A 22660-nucleotide genomic window follows, 5' to 3' on the forward strand; every position below is an offset into this window, starting at 1 on the left:
AGGGCAAAGAACACTTAAACAACTGCAGTATGATAGGTGAGGAGTAAAGAACACTTAAACAACTGCAGTATGATAGATGAGTAGTAAAGAACACTTAAACAACTGCAGTATGATAGGTGAGGAGTATAGAAAACTTAAATAACTGTAGTATGATAGCTGAAGGGCAAAGAACACTTAAACAACTGCAGTATGATAGGTGAGGAGTAAAGAACACTTAAACAACTGCAGTATGATAGGTGAGGAGTATAGAAAACTTAAATAACTGTAGTATGATAGCTGAAGGGCGAAGAACACTTAAACAACTGCAGTATGATAGGTGAGGAGTATAGAAAACTTAAATAACAGAAGTATGATAGCTGAAGGGCGAAGAACACTTAAACAACTGTAGTATGATAGCTGAAGGGCAAAGAACACTTAAACAACTGCAGTATGATAGCTGAAGGGCAAAGAACACTTAAACAACTGCAGTATGATAGCGGAAGGGCCTAGCGCACTTAAGCAACTGCAGTATGATATCTGAAGGGCATAGAGTGAGTGAGTGAGTATGGTTTTACGCCGCTTTTAGCAATATTCCAGCAATGTCACGGCGGGGGACACCAGAAATGGGCTTCACACAATGTACCCATGTCGGAAATCGAACCCGGGTCTTCGGCGTGACGAGCGAACGCTTTAACCACTAGGCTACCCGACCGCCCCGAAGGGCATAGAACACAGCTGGGATGCGATGACATAAACCAACCTGGTCAGCGAGCCTGGCCAACCGTTCACGTTAATCACCTCTTACGACAAGCATAGTCGTTTTTTTAAAGTATAAAACAAAGGGGTAATGTGACAGTATTAGAGGTAATGAGTACAGACTACTGGATTGTATTCGAAGCAGGCACTATTACAACTGCACAATGTGGTACTTAAAGTGGATTGGATGTGTTACTTTAAGTATACAGGCAAATTAATGTTTCAACCATGTCAGTTGATATAATTTCCATTTTAAAATATAGATAAGCGTCGACAGAAGTCTTGTGTATCATCCAGGGACTACACCTAGAACAACTAGAACTAATTACACTCTGTAGATAAGTCATTACCAGGCTCACATCAACGTTTACAAGATTCATTAGTTGTAAAATGTGCATATTATCGTAAAAAACTCCAGCAGACAAGATTGATTGATCGACAATTGGGACTTGCTGACCACTGAATAACAAATGTAAATGGAACACTGCTGGTCTATTGAGAGATTAATGTACTTCCAGTTCTAACGTTTGGGTCAAATCGATAATAGATCAACATTCATCGACGTTGTATGTACGTTGTAATTTCTTCCCAACGTTAACGATGTTACAATTAAAGATAGATTAAAACTACACGTCGTTCAGTGATGTTTAATTAGTAGTAAACTGATGATCACGATCACGTTTCAACACTATTTGATAAGTAAAGCTTATCAGCACTGCTGGGGATCGTAAAAGCGCCAAGCAGAGAGTGTTGGTAGTAAAAGACCTCAGGCTTCGCCCTCGATTTTACTGTTCGTCGCCTTTTAAGCTTAACAATCCCAAGCATAACCAGGAGTAGACAATCTCACATCGGACATTTTAATTACTCTGAAGAAATACTAATTCCCTACGTAGAACTGATACATGATGTCATGCTAGATCAATCTTAGTTTTCAAAGTCAGGGAAACTGGCATTATCATTCCTATCGACGAACACGTGGATGTCAACAAAGCTGACAACTGTACAGTTAGGGTGCATCACCTTTTCAGTAAAGTGTTTACATTTATTATCAATAAAGGAATAATTGTAATGAAACAGCCAGGGAAGGTTTTGCTATAGGAGATAATACAAATGACGATGGTCAGATTTATGTTCTTTTTGTTGACTGTAACAAGGCCTGTAGTAACTGGCAAAAGTTATGATTTGTTTTTATTAAACATGATATTTGTAGTTGCACTGAAGGCATTCATTGTGTTGTAGTTATGCTTTATTTTACTGGGGCAAAAACTATGTTCTCCTGTATTATTATAGTACTGAATAACAAATAGATGAACTAGAACTGTATTAAAAATTAGTCTGAATTTGAATAAAGCAGTAACTGTAGTTATCATTTAAGAAATTGGATAAAAAAACAAAATGTGAGAAATAGTGTCATATCCTTGGCATGCTACCACATGGGTGACCCTATCTCAGTGTACCATGGCTAAGATATGTATCAATTTATCCATTGTATGTTTGTTTTCAAAAGACCACTCTCAGTGGTAAATTGAATAACAGTTTACACAATCATAATGTTGTTTGGATAGAAAACTGTGACAAAACATTCGTAACAATGTCTAAGCCAAAATATCGGAGATTCATGTTACAGTCTGCCACTTAAAATATTATTAACAACCATTAAGTCACTTAAAATAGAGATTATTTCTTTATTGCTTTAGATAGCACGAAACAGTTTGCCTAGCCTTTTATTGGTGTTTATCAGATGGGAAAAAAACAATATCTATCGAGAATAAACGATTTCAGGAAGAGAAATAAACTGTTAGTCTGTAGGATATTTAGGTAAGCCAAATCTTTTTTGTGCGTCCAGTATAATACCTAATACACCAAAAACAAAAATTTCGTTTGGTTGTGAAACTCGACTTGTGTGAAGGCATTATTTGTGCTTTCACACTCACATCCCGTTCAAGCGGCATTAATAACGTATAACGTAGTGGGTGGTTACCCGCTAGGATTAGATAGTAATGTGGCTGTTTACCATCTAGCGCCTAACATGCAGCTTTGGTTTTTATACTCTCCAGGGAGCTGAGAAGGAAATCGAGTTTTCACTGATCCACTGACCGGGGTAATAATTGTGTAGCGCTTTGAGCATGAACTGCTACGTGGAGGTTAGCGCATTATAAGTGCACATTATTATTATCATCCGTGGACTATAATGTACATTCTTCGATCTATATTCCACCAATACATGTTTAAGTCACCATACAAAGAATGATAGTTTTCATTTGCAGTAGCGAACGTTGAAACCTCTCAATGTTCGGACTGTTATAAGTATGGAGGACGAAAGCTCACCGAATGGGTATGTGTTCTGACACTGAACGATAGGGAAGGTGATTTACACTGGGAAACAACTTGGCAGCGTAGAAGATGTGGTCAATATTCTTCATGTGGGAAAAAGTCCCCTTTCACAAGTGTGCCTATGTGACTTATTGTGTCCTTTCTCTATTTATTCAAAATCAAATTATGAGACTGGAAATACGAGAACCTACGGGGCGTAGACTTACAATGAACGGCAGATACGTGGCGCAATATATCATCGGACCCATTTCTTAAAAAATCAAATGACTTTAAAACTTTAAGGACTACATTTTATGTTTTTACCTCATGTGAAGGTCACATCTTCTTTAAATTTGTGGAGCGGTCAGTCCTAACAATAATGATCCATATTTAATAACTGCAGAAAATAATTTTGTCACAACGTATAAGATAGAGTAATATCGTTTTGCGATTAATTTAAGAAGGTTTACAAGAATTCCCATTCCTGTCTCTTGTTGTGCCTTCTCTTCTAACTTATCTAATATTCACCGTTAAGTCTTAAACAACTGCAGTATGGTAACTTAAGGTTAAAGAACACTTTAACAACTGCAGTGTGATATCTAAAGGTCATAGAACACTCAAACAACTGCGGTATGACATCTGAAGGACAGAACACTTAAATAACTGCAGTATGATAGACAAAGGGCATAGAACACTTAAATGACTGCAGTATGATATCTGGAGGTTATAGAACACTTAAACAACTGCAGTATGATAGTTGAAGAGTATAGAACACTTTAACAAAAGCAGTATGATAGCTGAATGTCATAGAACACTTAAACAACTACAGTATGATAGCTGAAGTTTATAGCCGGTACGATATGTGGAGGTTATAGAACACTTAAATAACTTCCGTGTGATAGCTGAAGGTTATAGAACACTTAAACAACTACAGTATGATAGCTGAAGTTTATAGAACACTAAAATAACTGCAAAATGATAGGGTATAGAACACTTCTTGCACATAAGTCTACACTGTATGGGATAGCGGCAACAGGAAATGACGTCACGAATTGATATCTTCTTAACATCGAACAAGGGATAAAACTGTGCCTTGTACTTATTTTATGATTTTAACAACAGAGCTCAAAACGTATACACAATGACATAAGCATTTCTTTTTTTAACTTCGATATATTTTATATGGCATTTAAGAGACTATAGTCGGTCTTTATTTGATCATCGTCTCAGTATCCTTGTTAAGAGACTGTGAGAGAGACTGTGAGCATCACTAATGTAATGAAACAGTCTTTCCCAACACTTGATACAGATCAACCACGTGTTACATGTTATTAGACCGTTACGAGTGGTCAGCACTACCATCACTCTTGCCCATGACGCTGTCAGCGGAAATTGTTATAACTGTCATCTACTTGACCAACAGAGAGAGCTTTCCACACGCCAAGGAACTTAGCAAATGGCTGTCACTTCCGTGATACACCAGGGACTTGGTTATAAATAAAACATGTTTTCATTGTCATTTGAATGTAGGAAAATATAGATATGTTCGTTTTATTATTCCGACATTCATATATACAGACCAACTGGAGTGGCCATTTTTAATTGCAACACGACGTAATACTTGCCAAGATCCATCCGTGTAAAATTGTACTACAAGTAGTGCGACGTACATGGTGTGACATTCCACTTCTTGACACACATCTAACATTTTGATTAGCAGGAAACTATGTGTATATGTTGCCTCGTGTATAAAAAAAAACGTAACAAAGAGTCCCACTGCCAGTGTTCTCCAACGTGGTATAATTTACATGGGCAGTAATGTGACACACCCGAAGACACAATAAAGGTTGTGAATATAGTCACGTACTTGTCACACAACATGGAGGAGGCGAGGTACTGTACTGGTTACCATAATTGTTTTCGAATGCATACCAAACCTGATTAGGGTGATCTCAATTCGATTGTATTTGTATGAGATTGGATCTAATATAAAAAAAACCACCTTGAATCCTTATTTCTTGAATGCCACTATACATACCTAATAATATGTCAAAGTTACCACCGAACACGTGTCTGATAAAATTATCTTGTAATGAATACACCTTTGATTTCTGTGATTATATGTAGCCATGGGTTGGTTCCGAATCTTTCTGGGGAAAACAATATTGATTAATTCATTTCTGTACACAAACGCACGTTTGCTGCTGCTCGTTGACATTTCAAGCATAGCAATGGAAGCCTTCTATTTTGAGTCCCCACAGGCATAAGCTATTCGCAATGGTTTCTACTGACAGTTAGGTTGTAATATTCATTCAGTACTAGGCAGTCAGCGAACAATCTTTTACGAAGACCATTTTCTTATACAATATATTTTCTGCACATCAAGGTTACACACACAATTTTGACCTGCCTGCACATTTTTTAAAAGAGTGAGTGAGTGAGTATGGTTTTACGCCGCTTTTAGCAATTTTCCAGCAATATCACGGCGGGGGACACAAGAAATGGGCTTTACACATTGTACCCATGTCGGGAATCGAACCCGGGTCTTCGGCGTGACGAGCGAACGCTTTAACCACTAGGCTACCCGGCCGCCCCTTTTAGATAAGAAGTATGTAGATATGTAAAACATGATTGCATATGACTTCACAAAATATATTGCTTGGTCACTAGCAGTGTGTCACTTGTCACTTAACTGTTGAAACTATCAACATGTACGTATAGTTTTCCTACTTGACAAGGACAAGTTGTAGATTTAAAGACATGTTTGCACATAGGACAAGGATCGATGCTTCGAACGTAGCAGAGCTAGTAATAAGTAACGTTTCTGCAGCTTCCATCGTGTTTGGTTTGAAATTAGCTATGACAAAATATTGTCTGTTATATTTGACGTTGATATATTGTACTTGCAATAGGTGTCGGTATTGATTTTCTCAGATTGACATTTACGTTATGTGCGTTTCAGTTATCATCAATTTGTTGATGAATAACAGTAGATGTCTGGAAAATGTCTGGTAGAAGTGCCAGTGCTAATAAACTCAACGCTTGAAATCTTACCTCACAGTTTGTAAATTATAAGTGAACTGACCTTTCTATGGATACTGTTGAACACACGACTGATTGCCGACATTCCAATGCAATGTTTGCAGTGTGTCGTTACTGACTATTGCTCAGTACTTTTACTTGAGTTCATTACCGACTAGTATCAAATTGAAAAAGTACAGCCAATCATTTTGATGAATGCATTTGTTCATGCATATTCATGGCATTGGCTTGCTTTGAGAGGAGATCTTCGGCAAGAGCGTGTAGCAAATTAAAGCCGTGTCGCCCGCCACCTGTGGACGTGAATGTGACAGTACGCAATCTTATGTTTGAAGGCTGTAGACAGAGGCAGATTACCTCCACGTCTCTTCACCGTGAGGATTGCCACCACATTCCAGCTCGTGAGTATTACTCTGAATCGGTTTTAAGGGGTTAACTGAAACGGCTTAACTACTGTATGGTGTCAGAATACCATCATGAGCGAAACTCACGAATACATTGCTGCGAACGAGATAACAGACCCATATCATTTGCCACAAGGGAGCATGGCTTTGTTATGCTGTTATGTGAGGGTGTTGGTGGCTGGGTTGAGGATGGAGGTGTATTGGGCCTGTATTTTCATATTTGGCTCGCCTGCTTGTCGCACCTGGTGATACTGCTCATGGGAGTAAGCCTATCTGTTCTAAACTGTTCAATGTATATATAAAAGTGTGAGCAAATAAGGAATAGAAATAGTCATAACTTGTCAAAAGCTGATGTTTGCTCAAGCAGCAAAATAAACTTCCACGGTGAGTTTTAATTATTTACAATTGTTGATGCTCATGCAAGACACTTTGTCTTCCGTTTTGTTTTGTTTAAAGAGACAGACGAGAGTGTATTATCTGCTGTCTACTCTATTCTAGAATAGATCAATAATACATGTTCCTTCAGTCGTGGAGTGATCTGTATCCATTGTGTATGAAAGTAATCAGCTAACAGTCGTGTGAGGGAGAAATAACAGTATTAGAAAATAATTTCAGTTCCATTTCCTGTGATGAGAAAATAGGGTTTATGATTATATTGTCATTGAAAGTGTTGTTGGTATTTCTCACTATTATGCCCTGATGTACTGCCTGATGTGAATGATTCATCGAGTGTTCCTGGGATAACGCTCTAGACCAGGAGTTAGTGTCTTGATTAACGATTACTCTGTTTGCAGCCATTGGGGATATTAGGTTAACCGGTATGACAGGCTCCGTTTTCAGTTTCCGCTAAGCTGAAACATTTACTTACAGTCGTATCTATGTCACTTGACATTAAAAGCATATACCATTTCATTTACTTGGTCGTGATGTACTTGTCTAAACAAAAAATGCAAATATTTCCTCAAACACAAACACATGTACAAAGAATGGCAATGCTTTGATTCAATATATATATATATATATATATATATATATATATATATATATATATATATATATATATATATATATATATATATATAGTGGGTATTTGCAAGATTATGAAACCAAGGACACTGTTCACCTTGAAGGACAGTGTACTAACGTATGTCGTAAATATTTCATCACTACTTCCATATTATTGGAGTACGTCTATCGATTTCCTCTCACACACAACTGATTCAATTATAATAAATAAATTCATTGTTTATATAGACTCGGGAATCTTGAATAGTTTCACGATGTTTATGACGACATGCCCTGAAGTGGAATCTATTTTCTAATGTTAACCCATTATAGCCAAAATGTTGCAATTTACTCCGCAAGCTATAGTTACTCTGGGACCAGCATGGCTCTAAAATAAGCTTGACGCCCTGTAAACAGTTCCTTATTCATTGTGTTATATCAATGCATATTGGACTAATGAATATACTAATGTAGCTTTTCTTCGGGTATTTAAAATGAAGCAATATATATGTATTTTCAATATAATAACAATAGTTCTAGGTACATATTGTATAGAGAGTTCAAAACTCTTTGGACTGAAATTATTAGACTTTGAGCTGTAGGTAAACAAAGGTACATTGTTCGAATAGATTTAACACTACACACATGTCCTGAATGTAAGCTTGGTATAGACTATGAATAACACTTTATCCTAATAAGTAACTATTATGTCACCTAAGAGAATAGTACTTACCGAAAAAGTATTGTTAATGTTCTTCCCTGAATAAGTTTCAAATGCTATTACTTGAAATTTTAAAATATTAACTTGACTTCACTTCTGAAAACATATCACAATATTGAATATATAGATTTTCCTCTCGTTCACACGTGCATCAAGTTGCCTCTCGCGAACATGTATTTCCTATGTCTAAGCCATGGTGTGTCTAAGCAACTCACATTCCTACACTTTTTAAAGGATAAGTTGTGCACACGAGTCCAAACATTTGCAAACATTGACATTGAACTAGAAATAAAGAAGCCCAGTGGGACTGCCTCATCTGTTTCATATTTTGATCCATGCATAACGACTCAGAGGGACTAAACACTCTCCACAAGTCTGTATGACAAGAGGGATGACTTCAACTTTCCAATAGTCAACTTTCCTTTTATGAAAACAATATTCCAGCAGCCTCAGGTGTTTACATTTCACTAGTTCTGAGATACAATCGAGCATGCTCTTTCTACAATGATTTTTCAAAAAGCGTCATACGACTCTTGCTCAGAAATTGTTTGATCAAGGTCAACATTCAAGGCCTGAGTAAAGCTTTCAAAACGTTTTATAGTAGACCTGGTGGAGGACATTTCCAAATTTGACGCATCAGTGACAAAAATGATGTCCGATGCAATTCCCTATTTTGACTTGTACCATATGTGACTTTCCTTTGCGTGAGTGTGTGGTAGGATACGCTCACCTTTCCCCAAACACCTAGTATCATCATTGTTTAATAATGATTCATAAACACATTCTCATGATATAGTCGAAATCGTACAATCGAATCTGATTTTAGCAGAGATTTCTATTGAATATGGAAAAAGGTTTTGTCGCTTTTATTTGTATATCGGACTTCCCGATTGCGTTTATGATTTACCCAAAACATATTCACGCTACAATATCTCTTGTTGGCGTATGACTGCCTCATGAAAGGCCCACGCCAGCCTACTAAGATGCAGCCGATACTTACATTATTGCTATATTGACATTTTACCTGTCACGCTTCTAGCAGTTCACCATATCAGTTTGTACTCATTTGAGTTGTTCCAGTTAATACACGTTCGTTTACTGACAATCCTGCAAAAACGTTTTGTATTCTGGTTGTAGAGTTAAAGAAATACTATGGAGGAAGGCGAGATGCTTCTCTAAAAATGTTTTTCCTCATTGAACAAATTATTCATTGGTTGTCGGTTAAATTTTGCTTTAAATAAATCGGTTTTGAAATGTGATAGAAAAGAAATATGTTGATGTGACAGATTGTAGCATAGCGAGGGCTTCAGTATCTTCTGTTACGAGGTGACTACCAAATCATAAAACAGCGGTTAACACAGGATCAGTACATAATTATAAATTATATTGGAACACACGGTTTTAGGTTTGCAATCACACAAAAGGCAATAAAATGGGTCAAATAATTGGCAGCAGCATTACTTAATAAGCCCTATAATTGGCGAGTGCACTCTCGAAAGTCTATATATCGCCCATATATACATCCAGACAAAACTGTCACAATACGCAACAATTTGCAAGATTAAGCTGTCCTTTGTTTGAAACAACCAAGGAAGGTAACTCTAAATTACTCTACCTGCTACAATCTGGCCACTTCAGCACGCGATGTTTTACGAGAAACAGTTGCAATCAATATATTTATTATCAATTCATTTCTGTATACTACTTTAGAAAATAGTTTCCCATTTGAAAAATGTTTCGTGTACATGCTTTTGGTAATTACCTCTCGGTCTGCATAACACCTCACCCAGCACCTGACGTAATGATGCTTTATTTTTACATGTGTACAAAGGTTCTCATGAATTTCGCATAGAACCTTTGGACTTGATGAACAGTTAATATGGCAAATGGTATTTTGCCTGATCGTTTACCCGATTTGTTATATTCTATTCGGATCGTGTAATCCTTGTGTATGTTTCTTCATCCACGCTACAATATCAGCATATGCAGTGCAGTCAGTATGCAGAATTCCCGTGTACATCACGATCGATTGACACTGGGAATTTTCTTATGACTCCAATTTCCAGAGAAAGCTCCTGAATGATGTGTCCGGAATTGACGGCTCTTTTATTCAAGTCTTTAATGCGTAATATTCAGCGTCCATGCTAATGCGCCCAACCGATACGAGTCGACTTCCACAGGTCCTAGGAATTTCAGCCAATAGTAAAAATATGTTATCGCCAACACGTGACAACCATATCCCTGTTTGAGTTGTATTAGGCCTCAGTGTGAGAGAATGGTATCGACTTGCAGATCGATCACAGCTTGAAATTTCAACTGATGAATTTTCTTTCACATGCGTTCTACATCGGAAGGTGTTAAGTCAGTGCTACTTCAACCCTTATCAATTTACTGTCTTCGTATTCCACAGTGACACATCACCTAGCTGGAGCTCAAAGTAAGTACATGTCGTGTGTATCGTAAATGCTCATTCAGTTTAGTGTTAGGCGGTGTGTTGTGTTAGATACTAACAAGCAGTTCACATCGTGCAGACACATCAAGACGACGAGATCGATAGTGTGTTGTCCGCAGCAGTCAAGTCACAATGCCGGAAAATCTACAATCTATCTTCGCCCAGAAGTCTTAGTACATGAAATAATGATCGTGTTTAAATTGGGATGAAAATGTCAGAGGACTAAATATTTTAATAATAATAACCACCCAAACCCTTTGCTGCATTTTTTATTTTAATCTGTAAATAATAATGATAATGATAATAATTATAATTCCGGTCAAAGGACCCGTGTCCTCGCAAATGTCATTCTCAGCTTCCTGGGATGTATACAACCAAAGGTTAACATTCACATTACCATTTAAAGAGGCATATTTCCAACGAAGGAGGCACCACATTTAACATGTCACCGAAACCCTAGAAAGGCCCAGGAGTCAAGTGTGCACCCTGTCTCCCATCCACTACTCTCCCCGATCAACATTGGTAAATGAGTCTTTCGAATAATGTGCTGCTGAAGAGAACCAGGCATTATCACACAAAATTCGGAAAAATGTGTTTTTTTGTAATGAAAGAAACTTGTATCAAGTTTAATGGTAAAGCATCTAACGAACATTACCTCTATATTTCTGTCATCTAAAAATATATTTGTGACATGTATCTGTCTACAGTTCACTCCCGAATAGAGATATTGAGCGATCGAATCTGTTCAACAACGTATGTACTTTCTGCGTTCGTGTGTATGCTTTTTTCTTTCAACATATCGTTACTATTTTGGATAGTCTTATCCCACGCATCTTCACGAGGCAGAGCGTTAACTGACTTTGAAAATCTAGTTTCCACCCTTGCCGAACTAGGCTGGAATTCCTGGGCCCGATCGCAGCGCCACCAGTGGTTATTATGAGTTATGTCCCCTCTTAGCCTCTCCTATGGACCAATCAGATTCCATCACTTGCATTTGTTTCAAACAAAATGGCGGCGCCCGGTCAAGACGATCTGATCAATAATCAAGATGTGTATTGTGATGAACGGGTGTTTCATCGCGAAGTGCATCAAATCACGCGAGCACGTTGATTAAAAACATGAAAAGATTTGGAAAATGTCTGTTGACAACGAGCTGGCGGTGCACATGTTTTGCAAATCCTGCAATGGACCGAAATCTGCACGACAGTTTACGAACCGGATATCGATTTCGTTGCGCGATTTTGATGGGACTTTGCATAGACTCGTTAGTCCAGCCAAAATGAAACTCCACAATACCAGCCTAGTTCGGCAAGGGTGGAAACTTGACTTTTATAGTCTAATCTGTTTATTCAGTACATGAGTGGGCCAGCGGCCCAAAGTACAATTCGGTTCACCAGACATGTATAAAAATACAACTGTGTACACCTAAATACACAACAGCAAGGCATTCATAGATAAAGAATATTACTTCTGCAAAAATGAATTCCTTAACTTAAAAGCGTGGTAAATATAACAAGCCAGACTTCTAATTGTTGACTGATGCAGAGACGACATAAGTATGTAAAATTGTTCTATTGATGGATTTACATAATATTTTTGAGGAATATATGTCACTCGGAGAGCATAATATTTTTCACAAACCAATACAAAATGGTATTCAGACTCAACATAGCCTGTTTTACAAACCATACATAACCTTCGCTGTCTTGGGATACCAAAATATCTCCCGGTTTCTATGTGGAGCGAGTGGGAGCTAGCTCTAAAACGTGCCAGTGCAACGCGAAACTTATTGATTGTAATAGCCGATAAATAAAATTCCCTGCTAAACCTAAATTTATAACAAAGATATGATGAATACTTGGGGCTATTGGTCAAAGCAAAATGCCAATCTTGTTCATAAGAGCATTTTAATCTTTGTATGAACTCATCAATAAATGGAATAGAAATAACAAGATGCTGATTTTCCCATACGTAGCCAAAGCCATAGGCGTACAAAAGTAATTTAACTCTAGAGGCCCAATTAGTCTTACCTGCTATGGCCTGCTGCACAAGCATATTGTAACTTTTTCGTGGATAACGCGAATCGGGCATCTTTAAAATCTTACACCAATAATTCAAGCATCTTTTGAAAGCATAGATATACAAAGGGTATCTCCCACACTCTCCACGCACAACATGATTGGAAGTTGCTGACTTAACTCCTAAAATACGTTTACAAGCAAGTGTATGAACAACTTCAATCTCCTCGCAAAACGATAAAGATAAACCCCAAACTTCTGCACCGTAAAGAAGTACTGGCACAACTTTAGCATCAAAAATTTTAAAGAAAATATTCATAGGAGTAGGTTTAATTAGCTGTAGGGACTTCAAAAGCTTAAACAAAACCTTTTTAGCTTGATTAACAACATTAGATATATGTGCACTCCAAGATAGATTTCGAAAAAATAATACACCAAGGTATTTATATGTAGTTACACATTCCAACAATTTTCCATCGTAAACCCATTTTTCATATTTTGAAAGAACACTCCCATTTTTAAAAACTACTACTTTAGTTTTATCAATATTGACTGTTAATGAATAATCTTTACAATAACATTCTAACACATTGATTCTTTTCTGGAGACCATAAACAGTATCTGCTATGAGAATGACATCATCTGCGAAAAGTAATAAAAACAATTGAACTACATCTGGATGAAATTGGATACCATGTGCGCAACTGGATTCAATATCTATGGCAAGATCATTTATGAACAAGGCAAACAAAATGGGACTAAGGACACATCCTTGACGAACTCCCTTACTGCAGCTAAACATATCAGAAAATGAGTTATTGTATTTGACCAATGCCAAAACTTGTTTATAAATTGACTGTATACAACAGAACATTTTCGGAGAAATACCATTTTTGTATAGTACCATACGCAATTTGGATCTATCTATGTAATCAAAGGCTTTGGCAAAATCAACAAACAAGGCATAAATCACACCTCGTTTCTTAGCCAAATATTTCTCTATTACTGAATATAAAACAAAAATATTATCAGTTGTGGAATATCCACTCCTAAAACCAGCCTGAGACTCTACTAGTCTATCATAGGATTCCGACCAAAACTGAAGTCTTCTGTTTAAAATAGAAATATAAAGTTTACTGAATACACTTAAGATAGTGATACCCCTATAATTAGTGGGAGAATTGGCATCGCCTTTCTTATATATAGGAACAATGTGGCCAACAGCCCAAGATGAGGGAAAATATGTAGAATCAAATATAGCATTAAAGAAGAATGTCAAAAAAGGAACCAGAACATCAGGAGAAGACTTAAACATTTCTGCTATCAGTCCATCATCTCCCGCAGCTTTATTATTTTTCAATCCTGTAATCGCATCAAGCACTTCATCCTGTGAAATAGGGGAATCAAGAATACTCTGAGTTGTTTCGTCAAAATTAACATCGTCAAAAACTAAATTCTCCTCAACCTCTGAAGAAGAGTATTCACCAAATAAGTTCTTAAAGTGCTGATACCAATCTCCTAGTTCTATATTAGGAGAGCGTCTCCTTCCCTCACCAGAGAGTAGCTTCAATTGTGACCAAAATATTTTGCTGTTGTGTATGCCTGTCACCATATTACTAAGAATTTTATCTTGGTAGGCTTTTCTTTTGTTATGGAGTATATTTGTATATTTATTTCTTGCATGTAGATAGTTTGAAAGTGCCAAATGATCCCCAAGTAGTCTATAAACTTTAAGCAGTCTTTGCTTTTCAAATCTAAGAAATTCACACTCTTTATCAAACCAAGGTTGCTTATCGACTAACCAAGCAGATGGGCAAAACTTACGCATACATTCTGCTGCATTACCTAATAAATCTGAGAATAAAGTTACAGCATCATCAAATTTTCCAGATAAAATATGTTCATTACACTGATCAAACACTGAAGCTGACTTGTCAGAAAGTAATACATCTCTAAATGTTGACACTTTATCTTCATTCCACACATAACGGGAGTTGTCACGCACATCTCGTGCATTACATAAGCTAGCACCCACAGAAGCCATATCACGTGACACAAATGAACACGCAACAGGCAGATGATCTGAATCTGACCTAGATAGGACATCGAAGCGGTCACATGATGTAAACAAGTCAGGGCCTGTTATGATATAATCAACAACACTCTGTCCAATATGACTTATAAATGTAAAGTCTCCTTTCCCTGCGTCCGAACCACATCGGCCATTACAAATATATAAATTTAAAGCACTACAAACATTCAATAGCACTTTACCAAAATTATTAACTTTTGAATCACACGAATGTCTCTTAATATCAATATTATCATAAATGTCCGAAAAATCATCAATAGTCAGTTAACTCTCTTGCTTCGGGAAGATGTATTCCACGTAACAGATATGGATGGTCATCGTATGAGATGCACACTGAAAGATGTCAAAAGGAGAATCAAACTATAGCCACGACATGTCACAGTGAAGCTTCTTATGAGGAGAATCACACTATAGCTACGACATGTCACACTGATGCTTGTTATATGGAGAATCACACTGTAGCCACGACATGGCACACTAAAGCTTGTTATGAGGAGAATCACAGTGTAGCTACGACATGTCACACTGATGCTTGTTATATGGGGAATCACACTATAGCTACGACAGGTCAAACTGATGCTTGTAATGAGGAGAATCACACTATAGCTACGACATGTCACACTGATGGTTGTTATATGGAGAATCACACTGTAGCCACGACATGGCACACTAAAGCTTGTTATGAGGAGAATCACAGTGTAGCTACGACATGTCACACTGATGCTTGTTATATGGGGAATCAAACTATAGCCACAACATGTCACAGTGAAGCTTTTTATGAGGAGAATCACACTATAGCTACGACATGTCACACTGATGCTTGTTATATGGAGAATCACACTGTAGCCACGACATGGCACACTGATGCTTGTTATATGAAGATTCATACTATAGCTACGACATGTCACACTGATGCTTGTTATATGGAGAATCACACTATAGCTACGACAGGTCAAACTGATGCTTGTAATGAGGAGAATCACACTATAGCTACGACATGTCACACTGATGCTTCTTATATGGAGAATCACACTGTAGCTACGACATGTCACACTGAAGCTTCTTTTGAGGAGAATCACACTATAGCTACGACATGTCACACTGATGCTTGTTATATGGAGATTCATACTATAGCTACGACATGACTCACTGATGCTTGTTAAGATGAGAATCACACCATAGCTACGACATGTCACACTGAACATTTTATGATGAGAATCAAACTATAGCTACGACATGTCACACTGAACATTTTATGATGAGAATCACACTATAGCCACGGCATGTCACACTGATGCTTGTTATATGGAGATTCACACTGTAGCTACGACATGACTCACTGATGCTTGTAATGAGGAGAATCACACTGTAGCCACGACATGTCACTCTGAAGCTTCTTTTAGGAGAATCACACTGTAGCCACGACATGTCACACTGATGCTTGTTATATGGAGAATCACACTCTAGCTACGACATGTCACACTGATGCTTGTTATATGGGGAATCACACTGTAGCCACGAAATGGCACACTAAAGCTTGTTATGAGGAGAATCACACTATAGCTACGACATGTCACACTGATGCTTGTTATATGGGGAATCACACTGTAGCCACGACATGGCACACTAAAGCTTCTTATGAGGAGAATTACACTATAGCTACGACATGTTACACTGATGCTTGTTATATAGAGAATCACACTGTAGCTACGACATGTCACACTGATGCTTGTTATATGGAAAATCAAACTATAGCCACGACATGTCACAGTGAAGCTTCTTATGAGGAGAATCACACTATAGCTACGACATGTCACACTGATGCTTGTTATATGGAGAATCACACTGTAGCCACGACATGGCACACTAAAGCTTGTTATGAGGAGAATCACAGTGTAGCTACGACATGTCACACTGATGCTTGTTATATGGGGAATCAAACTATAGCCACGACATGTCACACTGAAGCATCTTATGATGAGAATCACACTATAGCTACGACATGTCACACTGATGCTTGTTATATGGAAAATCAAACTATAGCCACGACATGTCACACTGAAGCTTCTTATGAGGAGAATTACACTATAGCTACGACATGGCACACTGATGCTTGTTATATAGAGAATCACAGTGTAGCTACGACATGTCACACTGATGCTTGTTATATGGAAAATCAAACTATAGCCACGACATGTCACAGTGAAGCTTCTTATGAGGAGAATCACACTATAGCTACGACATGTCACACTGATGCTTGTTATATGGAGAATCACACTGTATCCACGACATGGCACACTAAAGCTTGTTATGAGGAGAATCACAGTGTAGCTACGACATGTCACACTGATGCTTGTTATATGGGGAATCACACTATAGCTACGACAGGTCAAACTGATGCTTGTAATGAGGAGAATCACACTATAGCTACGACATGTCACACTGATGCTTGTTATATGGAGAATCACAATGTAGCCACGACATGGCACACTAAAGCTTGTTATGAGGAGAATCACAGTGTAGCTACGACATGTCACACTGATGCTTGTTATATGGGGAATCAAACTATAGCCACGACATGTCACAGTGAAGCTTTTTATGAGGAGAATCACACTATAGCTACGACATGTCACACTGATGCTTGTTATATGGAGAATCACACTGTAGCCACGACATGGCACACTGATGCTTGTTATATGAAGATTCATACTATAGCTACGACATGTCACACTGATGCTTGTTATATGGAGAATCACACTATAGCTACGACAGGTCAAACTGATGCTTGTTATATGGAGAATCAAACTATAGCTACGACATGTCACACTGATGCTTGTTATATGGAGAATCACACTGTAGCTACGACATGTCACACTGATGCTTGTAATATGGGGAATCACACTAGAGCCACGACATGTAACACTGAAGCTTCTTATGATGAGAATTACACTATAGCTATGACATGTCACACTGATTTTTTTTATTAGAAGAATCGCACTATAGCCACGACATGTCACACTGATGCTTGTTATATGGGGAATCACACTGTAGCTACGACATGTCACACTGATGCTTGTTATATGGAGAATCACACTGTAGCTACGACATGTCACACTGATGCTTGTAATATGGGGAATCACACTATAGCCACGACATGTAACACTGAAGCTTCTTATGATGAGAATTACACTATAGCTATGACATGTCACACTGATTTTTTTTATTAGAAGAATCGCACTATAGCTACGACATGTCACACTGATGCTTGTTATATGGGGAATCACACTGTAGCTACGACATGTCACACTGATGCTTGTTATATGGAGATTCACACTATAGCTACGACATGTCACGCTGATGCTTGTTATATGGAGAATCACACTACAGCTATGACATTCCACACTGATGCTTGTTATGAGGAGAATCAGACTATAGCTACGACATGTCACAGTGAAGCTTGTTATGAGGCGAATCACAATATAGGTACGACATGGCACACTGATGCTTGTCATATGGAGAATCACACTATAGCTACGACATGTCACACTGAAGCTTGTTATGAGAAGAGTCACACAATAGCTACGGCATGTCACACTGAAGCTTGTTATATGGAGAATCACATGTACACTACTGCAGCTACGACAGTTCACACTGATGCTTGTTATATGAACAATCACACTACAGCTACGGCATATCACACTGATGTTTGTTGCTTTGAGAATCACACTTTGACATGTTGATTTGAATAAGGTGTTGAACAAAGATCGTCTGTACGGGTGATCAGACTGACGACTCATGGGCCTTCTGAATACCTTCAAGTACTTTTGTAGTTGAGGTCTTGTTTGAAGACTACTAGGACGTCAAGGAAGGGGAGTTGGCTGGTCTCAAGTGAGATGAAGGGCCTAGTTTTAACATGAAAGAAATGTCAACTTTCTTGTACCTGCAAATGTTGGTTAACGAGAATGTCTGCAATGTGGTTCCTTCTAAATGGGTCATGTAAATTTTGGTGGTTACTGGAAAAAAGTAGGGATCCCTTGGGCAGACTGTGTATCTGTACGTAGATCTTGTATCCACATGTGATGCAGGTACTGCTAATGCATGAGTGTATAAGTGGGGTGCAGTGGGCAAGATGTCTAAAGCGCCATCTTGAAAATGTTGTAGGTGCTGAGATCGTATCCTGCAAGGGACCAGTTTGTTATTCAGCCTATGTACCAACAATGTTTACAGGTCTTTAGGGTGTTGAACCAACATCATCCGATCGCGATGACCAGATGATGGAAACATGAATACGTTCATATACCCGAAATATAAGTGTCAAGTGTCTATTGGTCATCGGTGTACAGATCTGTTATATAATAAGGTTGTGTGTCTCTAAAGCCAAGGATTTCTTTTTTATCTTTATGTATCTTGACGGCGGCGTAAGGTGGCTTAAGGTGAGATATTTGCTATGGACGCATAGTCTATATACTACTCAAACTTTACTAAGAAACATCACTTTAAAATGTTATATGTCAAATTGTGTGTATCTGTTGAAATAACTTACGACAATATTGCATGAAGACGTGTTTAATAATCAAAAGTCCGTTTTCATGCGCCACACAATGCCAACAAACAACATGTGACCAATAATCAGTCAGATAACCCGATACAATGAGATCAAAACTGAACTCACAAAAACAAATTCATTGTCAATAAAAACAAAACCCAGTAGCACGTATGTGTGTGGATGGTTGCCAAGGGAAGATTGCTTCACTCTTCAGTAAAATCATTGCCGAGTTCCTGTGGAGTTGCCGGAAGGACGGGAGTCGTGAGAAGGCGATTTGTAGTTCCTTCCACATGTGTCATCAAGGGAATACGTCTAGTGACCGGGTCAGTAGTCTCCTGCAGACAATGGTCTCCTGTGGACAATGGTCTCCTGTGGACAATGGTCTCCTGTGGACAATGGTCTCCTGCTCAAAGTATGCATCAGCGACCCTTGCACGATGGGATCATGCGTTATCGTCAATGAGGTTGAATCCGTTCCGATTGCACCAGCATACATTGCAATTGAATCATGTACACATCCAGAATGTCATCCCAGTAGCCCACGTCGTCACCGCGCCCCTCTGTAGGACATGGAGATCAGTTCTTCCATCTCTACTGATCCCAACGCAATGACAATCCAAACGTGCCTGTTTGTGGGTCAGTGGGATGGGAATGCATGCCCACCGTAACTGTAGACCAGCCTCGCAGAAAATATTACGTACTGTCTGTACCTTTTCTCCCAAACCAAACTGACATATCTCTCCCACTTTTGGAAGCGATCTTTCGGCCATTGAGTTTATTTACCTTGCCCAGCTCCATCTCTGGGATGCAACACACTGGACACTTCCCTCTAAAAACAAGAAAGAAGTGAGCAAAGCTCACATACCCCCGTTATCCCCGCTGGTCAACAACAAATAGTAAATAGTTTGTTAATTAATGAAATATACCTGTTGCTTTAAGTCAGAGGAACTGCCCTTGTAACCACATGAGGATGCATTATGTTTTTGCAAATATATTTCAATCTAGTGTGGGATAATCAATGCTTTGCACAACATACATTCTTGATGTTTCTTAATGTGTCCATGGAAAAGGCAAACAATAAAAATTCAGAATCTTCAAACTAGCAAAAGGCACAAGTATTCATTGTGGTACTTGTGTAGCACGTTTGGTGAAGCTAGGGTGCATGGTTAAAAAGATATGGGCCGTACAAAGAAAGTTTAAGTTTCTAATCTTTCCATGGAAACGGCAAAAATTAAACAAATCAGAATCTTCAAACTAGCAAAAGGCACAAGTACTGATTGTGGTTAATGTGTGTAGAAAGTTTGGTGAAGCTAGGGTGCATGGTTAAAAAGAGATAGGCCGTACAAAACACCCACCCTAAAAGTTTAAGTTTCTAATCTTTCCATGGAAACGGCAAATATTAAAAACTTCTGAATCTTCAAACTAGCAAAAAGCACAAGTATTCATTGTGGTTAATGTGTGTAGAAAGTTTGGTGAAGCTAGGGTGCATGGTTAAAAAGATATAGGCCGTACAAAACACCCACCCTAAAATTTTAAGTTTTTTAATGTTTCCATGGAAACGGCAACAATGAAAAAGTTCAGAATCTTCAAACTAGCAGAAGGCACAAGTACTCATTGTGGTAAATGTGTGTAGCAAGTTTGGTGAAGCTAGGGTGCATGGTTAAAAAAGTTATGGGCCGTACAAAAGCTCGGACGGAAGGACGGAGGGAAGGACGGACAGACGGAACGCTATATACCCCCGATTTACTTCGTAAACGGGGATATAATAAAGTCGTCCAATTTAAATAAATTCGACGTCAAGTTTCGAGCTCATGTGCGTATCTGCACTTTTAATCGTGAAATACACCACGCTTCGTTCTTTATTGTTCTTTGCGATTTATACATATCTTATATTCTAGCTATGGGTATCATATTCTGTATAGCCACCTAGTAACTTTATAATATTCATAAGAATATTATAAATTTACGAGGTGATAAATAACTGATATAGAAAAGATATCATTTACATGACAGATCATGTTGTTTTTACTGAAGGATGAAACGTTGTTCACATACATATCGCCCGTAGGGTTGAGCATTTAAGAGATCCTGTTTAAGTTCCTTTCATTTTCTTTAAGCACACATGTCTCTCTTGTCTGTGCGTTGAAGACTGTGTTCGTAAAAGCAACCATGCTTATTTATTGGCTGGGATTGATGTTCGAGGTCCCAAAATGGAAAGTGGATGTTGCTTCTTTTTTTTTATTTATAAAGGTAGCATTTGTTTGTTTGTTGTTTAACGCTGCACTCAACCAACATCCCAGCTATATGACGGCGGTCTGTAAATAATCGAGTCTGGACCAGACAGTCCAGTGATTGACATCATGAGCATCGAACCACGCAAATGGGATAGGATAACACGCATCAACCAAGTCAACGTGCTTGACCACCCGATGCCGTTAGTCGCCTCTTACGACAAGCAGTGTCGCCTTTTATGGCAAGCATGGGTTGCTGAAGACTAATACGTACAGGTATCTGAAGGTGTGTCTGTTTCCTGTTTTTGTACTGTCTTTGGTCTGAGTTTTATAACATTCCGAAGTGACATCATTAAACTTTCTTATGATTTTGGCTAAAATGTACGAGACACCTGTAAGTCCTGTACCTGACCAGAGTACATGTACATGTTATGTCTTGAGGCCGGAGATGCATTTACGCTACTTAATATCTTAACTGTAGGCACAGTACCTTAAATCTGTAAAGGAGTAATAGGCATGTGTTACCAAAAAAGAAGATATTGATATCGCACACGTGGCATGAAATGGTTGTTGGAGCCTTGTGGCATGTGTTTTCATGTTTCTTTTTCGTAACACTATAACTGTTGCTATTTTCATAATTTAGGAGTAGAATTAAAATCGTCAAAACCTTAAGGGTAATGAATATTCGTATGTCTGTCACCATAACAAATAAAACGTCTCCGTAAAAAGTAAGCGACATATGCAAGGAACTGCCATCACGATTTACTGTGAAAGTTTGCAAAACAGGTCAGTATGTCCTGCCACACAGGTAGCAACCCTTTAAATTAAGTTTGTTTTTGTTTTTTGTTGTTTTACGCCGCACGCAGCAATATTCCAGCTATATGACGGTTGTCTGTAAATAATCGAGTCCGGACCAGAAGCATCGAACCATGCAATTGGGACCGATGACATGGATCAACCAAGTCAGCGAGCCTGACCAACCGATCCCGTTAGTCGCCTTTTACGGCAAGCATGGGTTGCTGAAGACCTATTCTACCCTGGATCTTCACGGGTCTGTAATCTAAGTAAAGTGCTAATATCAAAGATTCGTCCTTGATACCATCGT

At 38.3% G+C, this 22660-nt stretch overlaps 2 protein-coding genes across 5 annotated transcripts in view; one reads left to right on the forward strand and one right to left on the reverse strand.

Moving 5' to 3' along the window:
- The window catches only part of LOC139449914 (glycine receptor subunit alpha-2-like), a 76541-nt gene that overhangs the window by 21027 nt on the left and 32854 nt on the right, over positions 1–22660 (forward strand). The window contains exon 1 of one of the 4 annotated variants that reach the window (XM_071231514.1): positions 6377–6488. The exons of 2 other annotated variants lie outside the window; for them this stretch is intronic. In XM_071231514.1, coding sequence (XP_071087615.1) covers positions 6413–6488 — 76 coding nt within the window. In that variant the 5' untranslated portion in view covers positions 6377–6412. Of the gene's footprint in view, positions 1–6376; positions 6489–10515; positions 10655–22660 lie in introns of those variants that run through there. One more of the 4 variants, XM_071231517.1, reaches the window with a different exon arrangement.
- On the reverse strand, positions 12061–13594 carry LOC139450069 (uncharacterized). The gene has a single exon (XM_071231709.1). It carries the CDS (start codon positions 13592–13594, stop codon positions 12134–12136), a length of 1461 nt encoding a protein of 486 aa, XP_071087810.1. The 3' UTR covers positions 12061–12133.

The sequence above is a fragment of the Haliotis cracherodii genome, unplaced genomic scaffold, assembly GCF_022045235.1.
Source record: "Haliotis cracherodii isolate W230 unplaced genomic scaffold, xgHalCrac1.p SCAF_8, whole genome shotgun sequence".
Classification (NCBI taxonomy): Eukaryota; Metazoa; Mollusca; class Gastropoda; order Lepetellida; family Haliotidae; genus Haliotis; species Haliotis cracherodii.